The 12,264-nt window shown below is 41.6% G+C and overlaps 1 protein-coding gene across 1 annotated transcript in view; it reads left to right on the top strand.

The window, feature by feature from the left end:
* The first annotated feature begins 299 nt into the window (after positions 1–299).
* The window catches only part of DCBLD1 (discoidin, CUB and LCCL domain containing 1), a 65,832-nt gene continuing 53,867 nt past the window's right edge, over positions 300–12,264 (top strand). Inside the window, exon 1 of the mRNA XM_043593189.1 lies at positions 300–519. Coding sequence (XP_043449124.1) covers positions 300–519 — 220 coding nt within the window. The remainder of the gene's footprint in view (positions 520–12,264) is intronic.

Raw genomic sequence — 12,264 nt, forward strand, 5'->3', positions numbered from 1 at the left:
GGGAACTCTGGGGAGGACCTAGGCACAGCGGGGCTCAGGGCAGGTCCTCAGGCCAGGTGTCCCTCTGTCTCCCAGGTTCACATGCATTGGGGGAAGAGCGGCGGAAGAAAAGAGGAGAGTGAAGCGAGGAGCGCCGGGTACCTACTGGAGACCGCGGGCCGAGTCCGGTGCGCCTCCGGCCTCTCGGCCAGCAGCCGCCAGGGAGCTCGACTTCCTCCTTTGGGGGCCGGCGCGCGGGGCTGGGCTGGGCTGGGCGGGGCGGGCGACGCCCCCGCCGGGCTGGGCTCCCAGCCGCCCCAATGGGATTCAGTGCGGGGCCGCGGCTGCGCCCAGTCCCGGCGGCGCGCTCGGCCGCGGAGGAGGCGGCCCGGCCGGGGCAGCGGAGCCTCTGCGCCCGCCTAGGGGAGGCCGAGCGAGCCAGGCTGGCGCCCGGGGGGGCCATGGTGGCGGGCGCCCGCGGTCTCCTGGCCCTCCTGCTTGTGGTCTCCGCCCCGCTCCGGCTGCAGGCGGGCGAGCTGGGTGAGTGGAGCGCGGCCGGCGGGGGTGGGCCGGGCCGGGCCTGGAGGGACCCGGCGCGGGAGGAAGTGGGGTCTCCGCCTGCACCCCGAGGAGTCCTGCCCTTTCTGGCCGACGGCGGCTCGAGTATAAAATAAGTTACTGAATTTCGGATCGTTCCCCCACCCAACTCCTTCCTTCTCCGCTCAACGAGAGAAGCAACTCGACGCCTGCCCGCGTTCGCTCTTCTTGCCCCGAAGCCGGGCTCACTCGGCTCCCAGACTTCCTGACTCCGCCGGCCCCGGGAGAAGTGACATGGCCCCGAGGTGGCGACCCCGGCCGCCACAGGGGAGAGTCGTGTGTGGGGACGCTGCGCCCAAGCCTCCCTTGACAAGGCTGCCGAGTTGCTGGGCGGCCGGGGCCCTCCGTGCGCGGCTGCGATCCTAGCGGGTGCGTTCGCGGCTTGTAGGAACCGGGGGCAGATGTTTCCCCCGGGTTGTGGCCAGGGGGCCGGCGGGCCGCCCTGCCGCTCCTCACTCGTGTGCTGCCTGCGCCCCAAGTTGGAGTCCTGTGGCTCCTTCTTGGGTGTTTGAGCGAGTCGACTCCCGACCAGGCTGCTCTTTCTGTGGACCTGGTCCTTGGTTTCAGGTTGGACGTAACTAATTAATCCACAGCCCAGTTTGCCTCTGCGCATCCACCTGATTAAAGCAGTAAGCCGTTTCACCAGCCCTAGACAAATCCTTGTTAATTAGTTCTTTCCTGATAGGGCAGCTTTCTGCGGCTTTTCAGTTCATGTTTCTTTTCTTCCCTACTTCTGCCCCTATACAACCGAGGTTATTGAATAGCACTAACCATCTAGAATATTTTGACAGCTCTCCCACCCCCACCCGTGTTTTCTAATGAAGCAAGTTTCACTTTTTTTTTTTTTTCCACTGAACCACTTATCCATTCCCAGTCTGAAGCATGGCTACTTAAGATGTTACTGGTGGTTCCTAAATTTGCTTACATACCAATTTATTTGTTTCAAAGCTGAAGTTTAGACAAAATATGCCTTGGCACTAATAGAATGCTATGCATATCCTAAAAATTTAATAAATATGTACGCTTTGGGGGCACCTGGGTGCCTTAGTCGGCTAAGGGTTGGACTTTGGCTCAGGTCATGATCTCACAGTTGGTGGGTTCCAGACCCAAGTCTGGTTCTGTGCTGACAGCTCTGAGCCTGGAGCCTGCTTCAGATTCTGTGTCTCCCTCTCTCTGCCCCACCCACTCTCACACTCTGTCTCTCAAAAATGAATAAACGTTATAAAAAATTTGAAAAACATGTATGCTTTTATTGAATATGTAGGATTTTGATCACAGGTATTTTAAGCACTTAAAAAATGTTTCTCATCACTGTTTGAAGATGCAATTTTCTCTTTTTAAGTTTATTTCAGAGAGAGAGAGGGGAAGAGTGGGAGAGGGATAGAGAGAGAGAAAGAGAGAAAGAGAATCCCAAGCAGGCTCCACCTAGCAGGGAGCTGGATCCTGGGCTTGATCTTACCAACCATGAGATCGTGTCCTGAGCCAAAATCAAGAGTCAGGTGCTGAACCAACAGAGCCACCCAGGTGCTTCCCGAAGATGCAACTTTAATACTGCAGGTCTCTGAATCCCTGTGACACTGTGTCCCTGTACTAATCTGGCCAAAACTGCCATCCATCTTTACAAAGAAGTTTCAGATGTGCAAGATCATCCAGGCTGGTGAACAGGTGCTTGGTAGAGCAGTTCTCAGAGAACAAGTGTGATTGCTTAGATTTTTTATTGAGCTTCAAATTTGAGATTTTATAGCAGCTGACTGGTGGAAGATGATGTTGTCATTTGAGTTTCCATGAAACATCCTATATGTTTAGGATGCTGAAAGAACCAGTAAAAGCCATAAGTATTCAATCACACAAAAAAAGCAAAACTTAGATTTGGGACATTTACTGAAAAAAAAAAAAAATCTCCTAGGAACTCTGGTGCTGATACCTCTTGAATGAAGCAATAATCAGTGATTTTTTTTTTTAATATTTCTCACATCTGTGATGTTCCCAATTAGCCCTGGGTCACCTGTTTGGCAAGTGTCCCTAAGTTTAAGCAGGCACACCCATTTGGTCTTGAGATACGCTACTGGCTGTGGTTGGATGGTGGTCATAGGTGTTATTAGCCATCTTCATGTTTACAAGAAGGCAGCCCTGGCATAACGGTCTGTTTTTGATGAGAAGAGGACCGTTTATTCCATTTTTCCTTCATTATTCTTGGAGTCAGCCTAGTCTGGTGCTTCTCAGGTCCCAACCTGCCTGATCACGACTGTCTCGGGAAGCTTTGTAAAGCCCCAGCTCCGGATTGTGAATCAGAATCGCCCATGGGGTGGGGCCTGGGAATATGCACTTAAAAAAAAATTCCCCCAGGTAATTCTGACTCAAATCAGCTTTGAGATGGCGGAAACATTTTATAATGTAAGGATTATGATAAATGGCTACCATCTGTGTCATGGACAACTTAATATTACACTTTCATTCATTGTGTTCTGTTTCAGGAAATGAATGTGATACTTTAATCTGAATATTTATAAGCCTAGTCAGTGAAATTATTCCAGTTTTTTATGTCAGAGTCTGGAGAAGCTATACTGGTTCCTTTGTAGGGCTGACGCTTGCCTATCTGGTGCTTTTGCTTTATGTATGTATGTATTTATGTATGTATGTATTTATATATATAAGTGGCCACCTCTTCTAGTGTTTATAGCCTGCCAGGCCCCAGACAGTAGGACTTGATGAGCAGGATTTGGTCTGACGTCTGTTGCTTCTTCTGCCCTGCTCCTCTGGACCTAGTTAACTAAATTGAGATATTTATACAGATTGTTTCACATGGTTTTTGAACTTCATAACACCACATATAAGTTAATCTTTAGTATTGATTCAATTACTATAAATCTGTAGGCTTGGACTTAAGTCTTCTTACCTTTATTATAAGTTTTGAGAATAAAATACCCTAATTCATGTGAAGATTTTGTGCTAACTAAACATCCCTGATTCTCCCTTCCCCAAAATATTTGGAGATGTGTATGAAAGATTTCCTCTTTGTGACTGAGTAAAAATAAGCAGTCAGTGTCTAAGGAAACTTGTAAGCATAGAACTAGATACTTAAAAATTGCCTTAAAAATTCTGCCCAACTCTTATCTGTTACTATTGGAAGGTCCGTTCTTAAGTCATCACTTGTGTATATTTGGTTAGAGATGGGACAGCAGATGTCTGATGTTCTAGGTGAGTGGCTTCTTAAAAGGTAAGCACAAGTTTATTTGGGTAGCTTCTGTATCAGTGTTTGCACCCATCCGAGACTTTCCATCATCTCTGAGGTCTGGGGTTCTGTCTGCCCTTTAGTCTGTAAGTTCTTGAGGGAGTGACTGGGATTGTCGTCATCATCCTGGCACCTGACAGAGGTGCTCAGTAAATGTTTCTTGGGTTGAACTGAACAATCTCTTCATGTTTAGGAGATTATCTTCAAATTGTTTCCTAACTAGTAGAAACTAAGTAATAAAGAATCTACTGAAGTTCTTTATGAAGGTTCATCTGGTGCTTCCATTAATTAATTTGGTTAGCAAGCCCAGCCCCTTGGAATGCTTTATTTCTGTATGTAAGGATGCCTTTTTTTTTTTTTAATGTTTATTTATTTATTTATTTTTGAGAGAAAGAGAGCACAAGCACAGGTTGGGGTGGGGGGCAGAGAGAGAGGGAGACAGAATCTAAAGCAGAGAATCTGAAGCAGGCTCCAGGCTCTGAGCTGTCAGCACAGAGCCCGATGTGGGACTCAAACCCAGAAATCATGAGATCATGAGCTGAGCCAAAGTTGGACACTTAACTGAGCCACCCAGATGCCCTGTCAGCTGGGTGGCAAGGATGCCTTTTAAATGAAAGAACATCAGAAGGAAGAGAACATGCGAGCAGAACATGGACGGTGCCTTTTGGCTACAGTAGATGTAATTTGTACCACTCAGAAACATTAAGTTGCACCATATAGTTCAGAAAGGAAGTTGTGTTAAAGGATTCATTAAACCAAAGGATCCTATTATGATTTGAACTCTGAATAGTGTCCTGAACTGTATTTATTAACTTTTTATTTTATAAGTTGAACTCCTTAAACTTGTGGTACTGAAACAGACTTGAAAATCACATACAAAACATAACTTGGAAATAGTCTAGACATCTGACATTTATAAGGAATTATGTTTTTATTTTTAAGATGCATGGGAAAGTGAAATTAACTGCACCATATATCAAAGGTTTTAGTCATGTTAAGGCAGAAAGAACAAAACAAAACCAAAACAGCTTGTTCAGGGAAATAAGGAAATATTTCCTGTAAAGTTTTGGACTTACTGCTATGTGTGTCCTATAGCATAAAGTCCACCCTATACATATTAGAGCAACAAATTTCATGTTTTTTAAGGAGATAATAACATAACCTGTCCGGAGTTGCACTTAGCACGTGGTAAAAGCTCAATGAATGCCAGCTATCTTACTTTTCATTTCTGTTTATTACTACTAATTTGAAAAATATGGGGTCCCTTTGTTCTGCCTCCCCCACTGCTTCTAGGACCTCATTTTCTTCCATGCTCCCCCATACTCCCAGCCATACTGGATTTCTTGCCATTTTTCAAAGATAGCAGACATTCTTCTGCCTTAGAGCCTTTGCACATGTTGCCTAGAATAGGCCTGCCCCAAATATCTACATCACTCCCTCCCCCTTCAGTCTTTGTTCAGATGTTACTTTCTCAGGGAGAATGTCCCTAATCACCTGTAACCCTCCTGCCATCCCCCAGGACTCCTTCTCCCCACCTTCCCTGCTTTCATTTTTCTTGGGAGCACTACCATCTTCCAACAGAATATATCATTTACCCTTTTATTTAATTTGTCTGACTTCCCCCTAGAAGAATGTCAGGTCTGGGAGGAACTTTGTGCTTTGAACAGTGGCCACCATATGATGGGGCTCAGGAGGGGATGTGTGCTCCGTGAGGACAGGGCGGGTGGGGGGGGAGAATGCAGTGGAAACACAGTTCCTGCCCTGTTGTTAAAGACTCAAAGCTGTGACTCTAGCTGAGACTCAAAACCAGAACAAGACAAAGTAATAAAATTCTATGTCTAGTCCCATTGTTAATTATAGACAAAAAGTCTGAAATATGGGTTTAAAATAGAAGAATTCATTCTGGTATATTTGAAGTTTGGCTTTGAGGAGAAACCCATAAATATCACCAGACCTTCAGATTTTTTTTTTCTTTAGACTATGGCGTAATCTTGTCTTTTTGCAACTGAAGAGTCATGTTGATGTCATTTTCCAGATGTTCTCTGCTTTGCATATACATAAAAAAATAGTTGTTTGCCGTGGGGGTAGGGGAGTGGGAGAGACTTAATTGTTGGGAAAAACCCACATGGCGATTTCTAGCCCAATGTAGAAATAAATTTTAACTGTGAGCTCTAGTATGCTGAATCCAGACCAACTGTCAAACTTGCCTTTCAGTTGGATTGAAGAGAGTTTATTTTTGTTTTTTGGTTTTGTTGTTGTTTGTTTTTTGTTTTGGCCAGGGGTAAGGGGGAAGGGAGGATAATAGGGGAGAGTAGAGATGAAAGGAGCTTTTTATAGTCTCCACCAGCACCTGGTACAGTTCCTGGTAGAGAAAGGGTTCCAGATAACTATTTCCTAGTCGGCACGTGAATGGTGTGGCTGAGGTTTGAGAGAATGAAGTGAATGGTGATATTCACTAAGTTGTTGTAAACAGAATTGCATACATGACTATTGTGATGACTTAGGAAACACTCTGAACGTATTCAAGAAAATAATTAAATTCAACTCTGAAAAGGTTTGAGAATCTTTGAGACTCCTTTACAGGCAGCACCAGGAAAGCTTCCATGAGTTAGGCACTGGCAGTCTTAAGAATATTGCAGCAGGTGGTATTGGAGCAGGTGAGTTGGAGGTCCCCAAGATCTCCAGATGCTTATACATTGAGGGCATCAGGGGCCTATTTCACCTTGAAAATCACTGGGACAGTGTTTAGACATTTGTGACATTATCACTGTATTAAACCACATTGTCATGTATGCCTTGAGTGTTTACTGCCATTTCAACTTGATCTATTAATCTAGCCTTTGTGAACTATCTCTCTGGGAGCTTTTATGCTGTGTGAAATTGTACCTAATATGTGCAGAAATGTCTTGTGTCTTAAGTGTGGTAATTTTAGCTTAGATGGATTTTTTTTGTAAGAAAAGCTGCAAAGAATAACCTTGAAACAAGGTATTAGCTAAGTGGTTTTATTTTACCCCATTTCTCCCTTTTTATAAAGCTACACTGGAGCTTCACCACCTCCCCCCCCCAAAACCCACAAAAAACAAAATCAAAAACAAACAAAACAATTTCTCTTAGGATGGGACTTTCTTTTCTGACTGCTTTCCCAAACATATTCCCCAATGCTTACAAGGCACAACAGTTGTGGAATAAAGCAGGGTGTCGATAAATAATATTGTACCGACATACCATAATCCTGCAAGGAAACTGTTACACAGAGAACCAGTAAGGACAAATTTTTGGCACACACACACACACACACACACACACACACACAAATACAAATATATATCCCCACAACCAATGTACATATGCACACACACACTTATATACTATCTACTTTTTTTTTTTTTTACTAAATATTGGGTAATAAAATTTCATCTCTAAATATGTGTAAGGTGTAAAGAACAACAATAAAACTAATACCTGGGTACTCATTCTACTACCTAGTCTGTACATGCTTTTATATTCTGCTTCTTTTTCAACTTCACATTTTATTAAAAGCTTTCACCATACTGTTTGGGGAAAAAATTCTAAGTTTATATTTATATTTAGAATTAGCCTTCAGGGAAACCAAAAACTCATTTTCAAGTCCTTTACTACTACTGAGGAATATCTAATGGGAAAAATGGAATTTTTGTCTTGTCCAATCGGCCATGGGTCTTGTCCAGATTTTTGTCTTTTGTGTGTTTCAAATAACCCTTCCTTGCTTTTGGAGTCAGAAGAAATTTGCCCGTACTATATTTGAGAAAATTATTACTCTGAATGTAGTAAGTATCAGAAAGGTAAGATTTCTTGGTCCTTCCTGGATGAAATTCTTAATTCATACTTAAAGGACTCAACTTTGTCAATGATTAGACTATTTGGAGTTTATCTTTACTGATAACCACATTGTTTTATATGGTTTTATATTCATTTTCCAACTCAAATTACAACCACTATTATGGCCTTTTAATTCAGTGGCCAACATATTTACATTTTACAGGGAGGGAAAAGAACAGTCTCTCTTTCATCACAAAATTAAAATCCTTGGAAATTAGTACTAATCTGGTTCCATTTCATGATTAAGTCTGTTTAGTGGATATGCCTAAAAGTTGTGTATGAATTATTTTTTAAAGAGCACTCTTATTCTTGAAAAAAGGGAAAGAAAACTGTATTTCGCTATTCTGTCAAAGTACAAGGCCAATGGATATTAAAAGTTAAGAAGTATAGTAAATTTGAATTACTAGTGCGTAAAACTTCCTACAGGAAATGTAGGTAAAATCTCTGTGAGACTCACTTAATTTTTAAATGGCTGAATGGATTTAATTCAGCCTTCTTATGGCTTTTCACAAAAGCAAGCTTGCCTCATATTGAAATGTGGTTGATTTCAGCCCAAAAGAAGAAACTTTTGAGACTTAATAGTCCATAGGACCACTGAAACATGAGAGCTGTTTATTGAATTGCTCCTATTCTGAGGAGTTTAGAACAGAGGCTGCTTATTTTGAGAATTACATGGACCATGATTTGCCTTTTTTCCCCTGAAAAAGCCCTTGCTTTGCCAAGAGACTAAAATTGAAGATAGCCTCCAGATAGAGAAATGCCCCAGTATCTACTGTTGCTCCTAGCTCCCTAGGGTCTAAAAATCTATGAAACCTTCTTGCCTTGTGGGTAGGAAATTCTTTTCTCTTTCTGTTTTTCATCTTCTTACCCCCCCCCCCACCCTTTTCATCCTCTTTGCTACAGTTGCTGTGCTGTATTACTAAGATCTTAACAGAAAAACTTCCCCTCCCTGAGGTATTTGACATCTGTTAAAGACCAAATGGCATTTCTCTCCCAAATATTTCATTTGCGTTTCTAAATAGTCTCTTATATTACTACAGTGCACTGAACACCCCTAAAAATATTGATGGTGCGGTCTTAATATCATCTAATAGTCAAGTCCTATTCAAATTTACCCAGTTGATCTAAACATGCCTTTTTACTGCTGCTTTATACGAAGAAAGATACAAACGAGGTCCACATGTTACAGTTAGTTATTCTATCTCTTAAGTCACTTTTTAGGTACCAGTGACCGCTACACACATGTGTTTTGTTTTCCTGCAAGGAAATCAGGTTCAGCTATTTTGTGACACAGATCAATCTTAAATTAGACCAACTGGCTTCTGAGTTTTGTGTTTTTTACTTGGTGCGCTAGCCACTGTAATTCTCTATAACCTTGAAATTAGACCTAAAGACTTGATTAGATTAATGCTAAGTGTTTTTGGTGAAAGTACCACAAAGGTGTCATGTGCTGCTGATTGTGTCTCAAGATGCATACATTATTATTGTTATTATTGTCCCACTTTCTATCATGCTAAAAATGATCAGTGACTTCAGCTTGATCCCTCCATTGTGAAGCTGCCTTTTTCCTTTATGACCTGTAAATAGTCTGTGGAATGATAGTTTCTTACTCAGTAAAATTACTCTTCCCCATCAACATTTCATTTGGTGGTGTAAGCATCCATCGATCATTGCTTTTCCATGTAGATTTTTTTATGTCAATAAAAATTTAAAACCCTACCTTCATAGGTATGTTGATTTATCAAGTGGTTTTTGCATCTAATTGAATCCCAACAGTTCTGAGAGCTATGAAAGAAAGGAACTGAGATCAGAAAGATTGAATCATTTACCCCAGGCACACTCACTTTTTTAAAAAAAATTTTTTTTAACTTTTATTCAGCTTTTGAGAGACAGAGACAGAGTGAAAATGGGGGAAGGACAGAGAGAGAGGGAGACACAGAATCCAAAGCAGGCTTCAGGCTCCAAGCTGTTAGAGCCCAACATGGGGCTTGAACTCACAAATGATGAGTTTAGTCGGATGCCTAACCGACCGACTGAGCCACCCAGGCTTCCCGAGACACACTCACTTTGAGTGTCCATAATGGGATACAGGTACGTGTCCTACAATCCTAGATACCTTAGGATGGTCTCCTGTCCTTCATCTTCTAGGAAAGCGCTTGTCCTGGGGAGATCAGTTAAGTCTTAGAGAAACATATTTTCAGGAAGCTATTTATGCAATAAATCTTTAACAGTTTTTGGTTTCTCTTAGAGGTGATCACATTTGCTCCAGAAATATTAAGACTTTTTCAAGTCTCAATTAGTAGTTAACCATGTGTTTTTATTGCATTGTGATAAAGTCTGTGGTACAAGATGTGGAATGTACAAAGGCAGTATACTTTTTGGGGACTGTGCAATGTGATATGAGCTTATAAAGTTTATTTTTTCCTCCATCAACTTTTAATGTTTCATACTTCAGTAGATGCATGATAAGATACCATTTCTTTCCTAACTGAGATTTGCTATTTTCTGGTCAGTAAACATTGATTGCTTTTTACTTCTATATGGTACATATGTGTACGTTCCTAGAAAATTTCTCATCCTATTTCTTTGTGTATTTTCTACCACATGCTCAAATAATTTCTTTAAAAAAATTTTTTTAATGTTTATTTTTGAGAGAGACAGAGACAGAGACAGAGAGCAAGCAGGGAAGGGGCAAAGAGAGGGGGAGACACAGAATCAGAAGCAGGCACCAAGCTCTGAGCTGTCAGCACAGAACCTGACATGGGACTCGAACTCTCAGACTGTGAGGTCATGACCTGAGCTGAAGTTGGTCTCTTAACAGACTGAACCACCCAGTTACCCCTAAATAATTTCTAAATTGACACTTTTTTCCAGGTGTCAGAAATGTTACCCTGGCTTAAATGTAGATCCTGAAATTTCTTATTGCCTGTTCTAGACTTATAAATGAAATCATGAAAATAAGTGTCAAAGAGTTAAGAATATAGACTTGTTCCAATTTTGGGAATGGATATTAAAATAAAACCATATAAAACTGGTATCTCAAGAATTTTTCATTTTTGAAAAGGTTCACTGCAAGATCCCTATCTATTTTTTTTTAATTTTTTTAACATTTATTTTTGAGAGATAGAGTGTGAGTGGGGGAGGGGCAGAGAGAGAGGGAGACACAAAATCCGAAGCAGTCTCCAGGCTCCGAGCTGTCAGCACAGAACCAGACGTGGGGCTCAAACCCACCAACTGTGTGATCCTGACCTAAGCCAAAGTCTGATGCTTAACTGACTGAGCCATCCAGGAACCCCTGGTCCCTATCTATTAATAGGAATTAATTAATAAGGGCTCTTTAAGTCTCTTGCTATTCAGAGTATATCTTTCAGGCATCAGCAAAATAATCATTACCAAGAACCTTTTGAACGCACAGAATTTCCAGGCCCTGCCTATTACCCAGATCCCAAGATGACTGGTGTGCCCACAGAAGGTTAAGAAGCAGCACTTTGATCCACCTAAAACTTCATTTACAGAGCATCTTTTAGGAGCCACCTTGGTGCTAAGAAAAGTGAACAACCTTTGTTGGAGGTAAAATAGTCACCTCTCATTAGACTGTCCCTTAATAGTGTGGTAAAAAGTACTTGCTTAAATAATTAAAGAGAGAGGGTGATAGAGTTTCTCATAAGTTTTACAAGAATCCCTGAATTAAACTTGGCTACTTTCCTCATGTTAATTTTGAGACAAGAAGAGTAAGACTATAAAAAAATAATGTGGGTTTTAATACTAATGGTGCTGCTCAGCAGTCATGTGAGCATGGGCAAGTCTTAAGTCTGTCTGCCTCAGTTTCCTCACCTCCACATTGGGTGACTTTAGCAGCGGCAGCCTTAAAGCGCAGGGACTGAGGTCCGTGGTTTCTGGAATTCAGGGGAGGTTCAGGTGCCAGCTCAGCCACCTGGGCCAAGTTACCCGGCTTCTCAGAGCCTCATCTTCACACATAGAACAGGGGCAATAACAAGAGGGATGTGGGATGGAAAAGGGGTGTTGGGGTCTTCAGTTGTTCTCTATTGGAAATGGCCTATCTTACAAGCTATGGGGTATATTCTTGGATGTTTGAGATAGTACTTTCTATATGTCTGTATGTGTATGTATAAAATGTTTCATAATTTTAAAAAGGGAACTAATATTTATTATCGGTAAAATACGCTTATAAGAAGATTCAGTAACATAAAGTCCCTTAGAATGCTCTATCTGCCACCTTTTATAATAAATGTTTAGTAAATGCCAGGTGTTATTAGCATTTTCACAATATTATGGAGGTTTTTTTTAACTATTCCAATAACATTTTGGTTCTTGCTGAGTTTTTGAAAAATGTATCTGGAAAAGTGACAACGTGTGTGTATATGTGTGTGTGTGTGTGTGTGTGAGAGAGAGAGAGAGAGAGAGAGAGAGAGAGAGAGATGTTTATAGTTTTAACGAACTGAGATTAACTTTATCCACACTTGGTATACTGGATTTTTTTTTTTTTTACTCCAGAGAGAAAAGTCAATGTCCATTTACACTTTATCTGAATATTGGCGGTGTGTATATTTAACATGGAACCAAGGTTAGAAAATATA

This window comes from Prionailurus bengalensis, chromosome B2 (genome assembly GCF_016509475.1).
Source record: "Prionailurus bengalensis isolate Pbe53 chromosome B2, Fcat_Pben_1.1_paternal_pri, whole genome shotgun sequence".
NCBI classification, from domain to species: domain Eukaryota; kingdom Metazoa; phylum Chordata; class Mammalia; order Carnivora; family Felidae; genus Prionailurus; species Prionailurus bengalensis.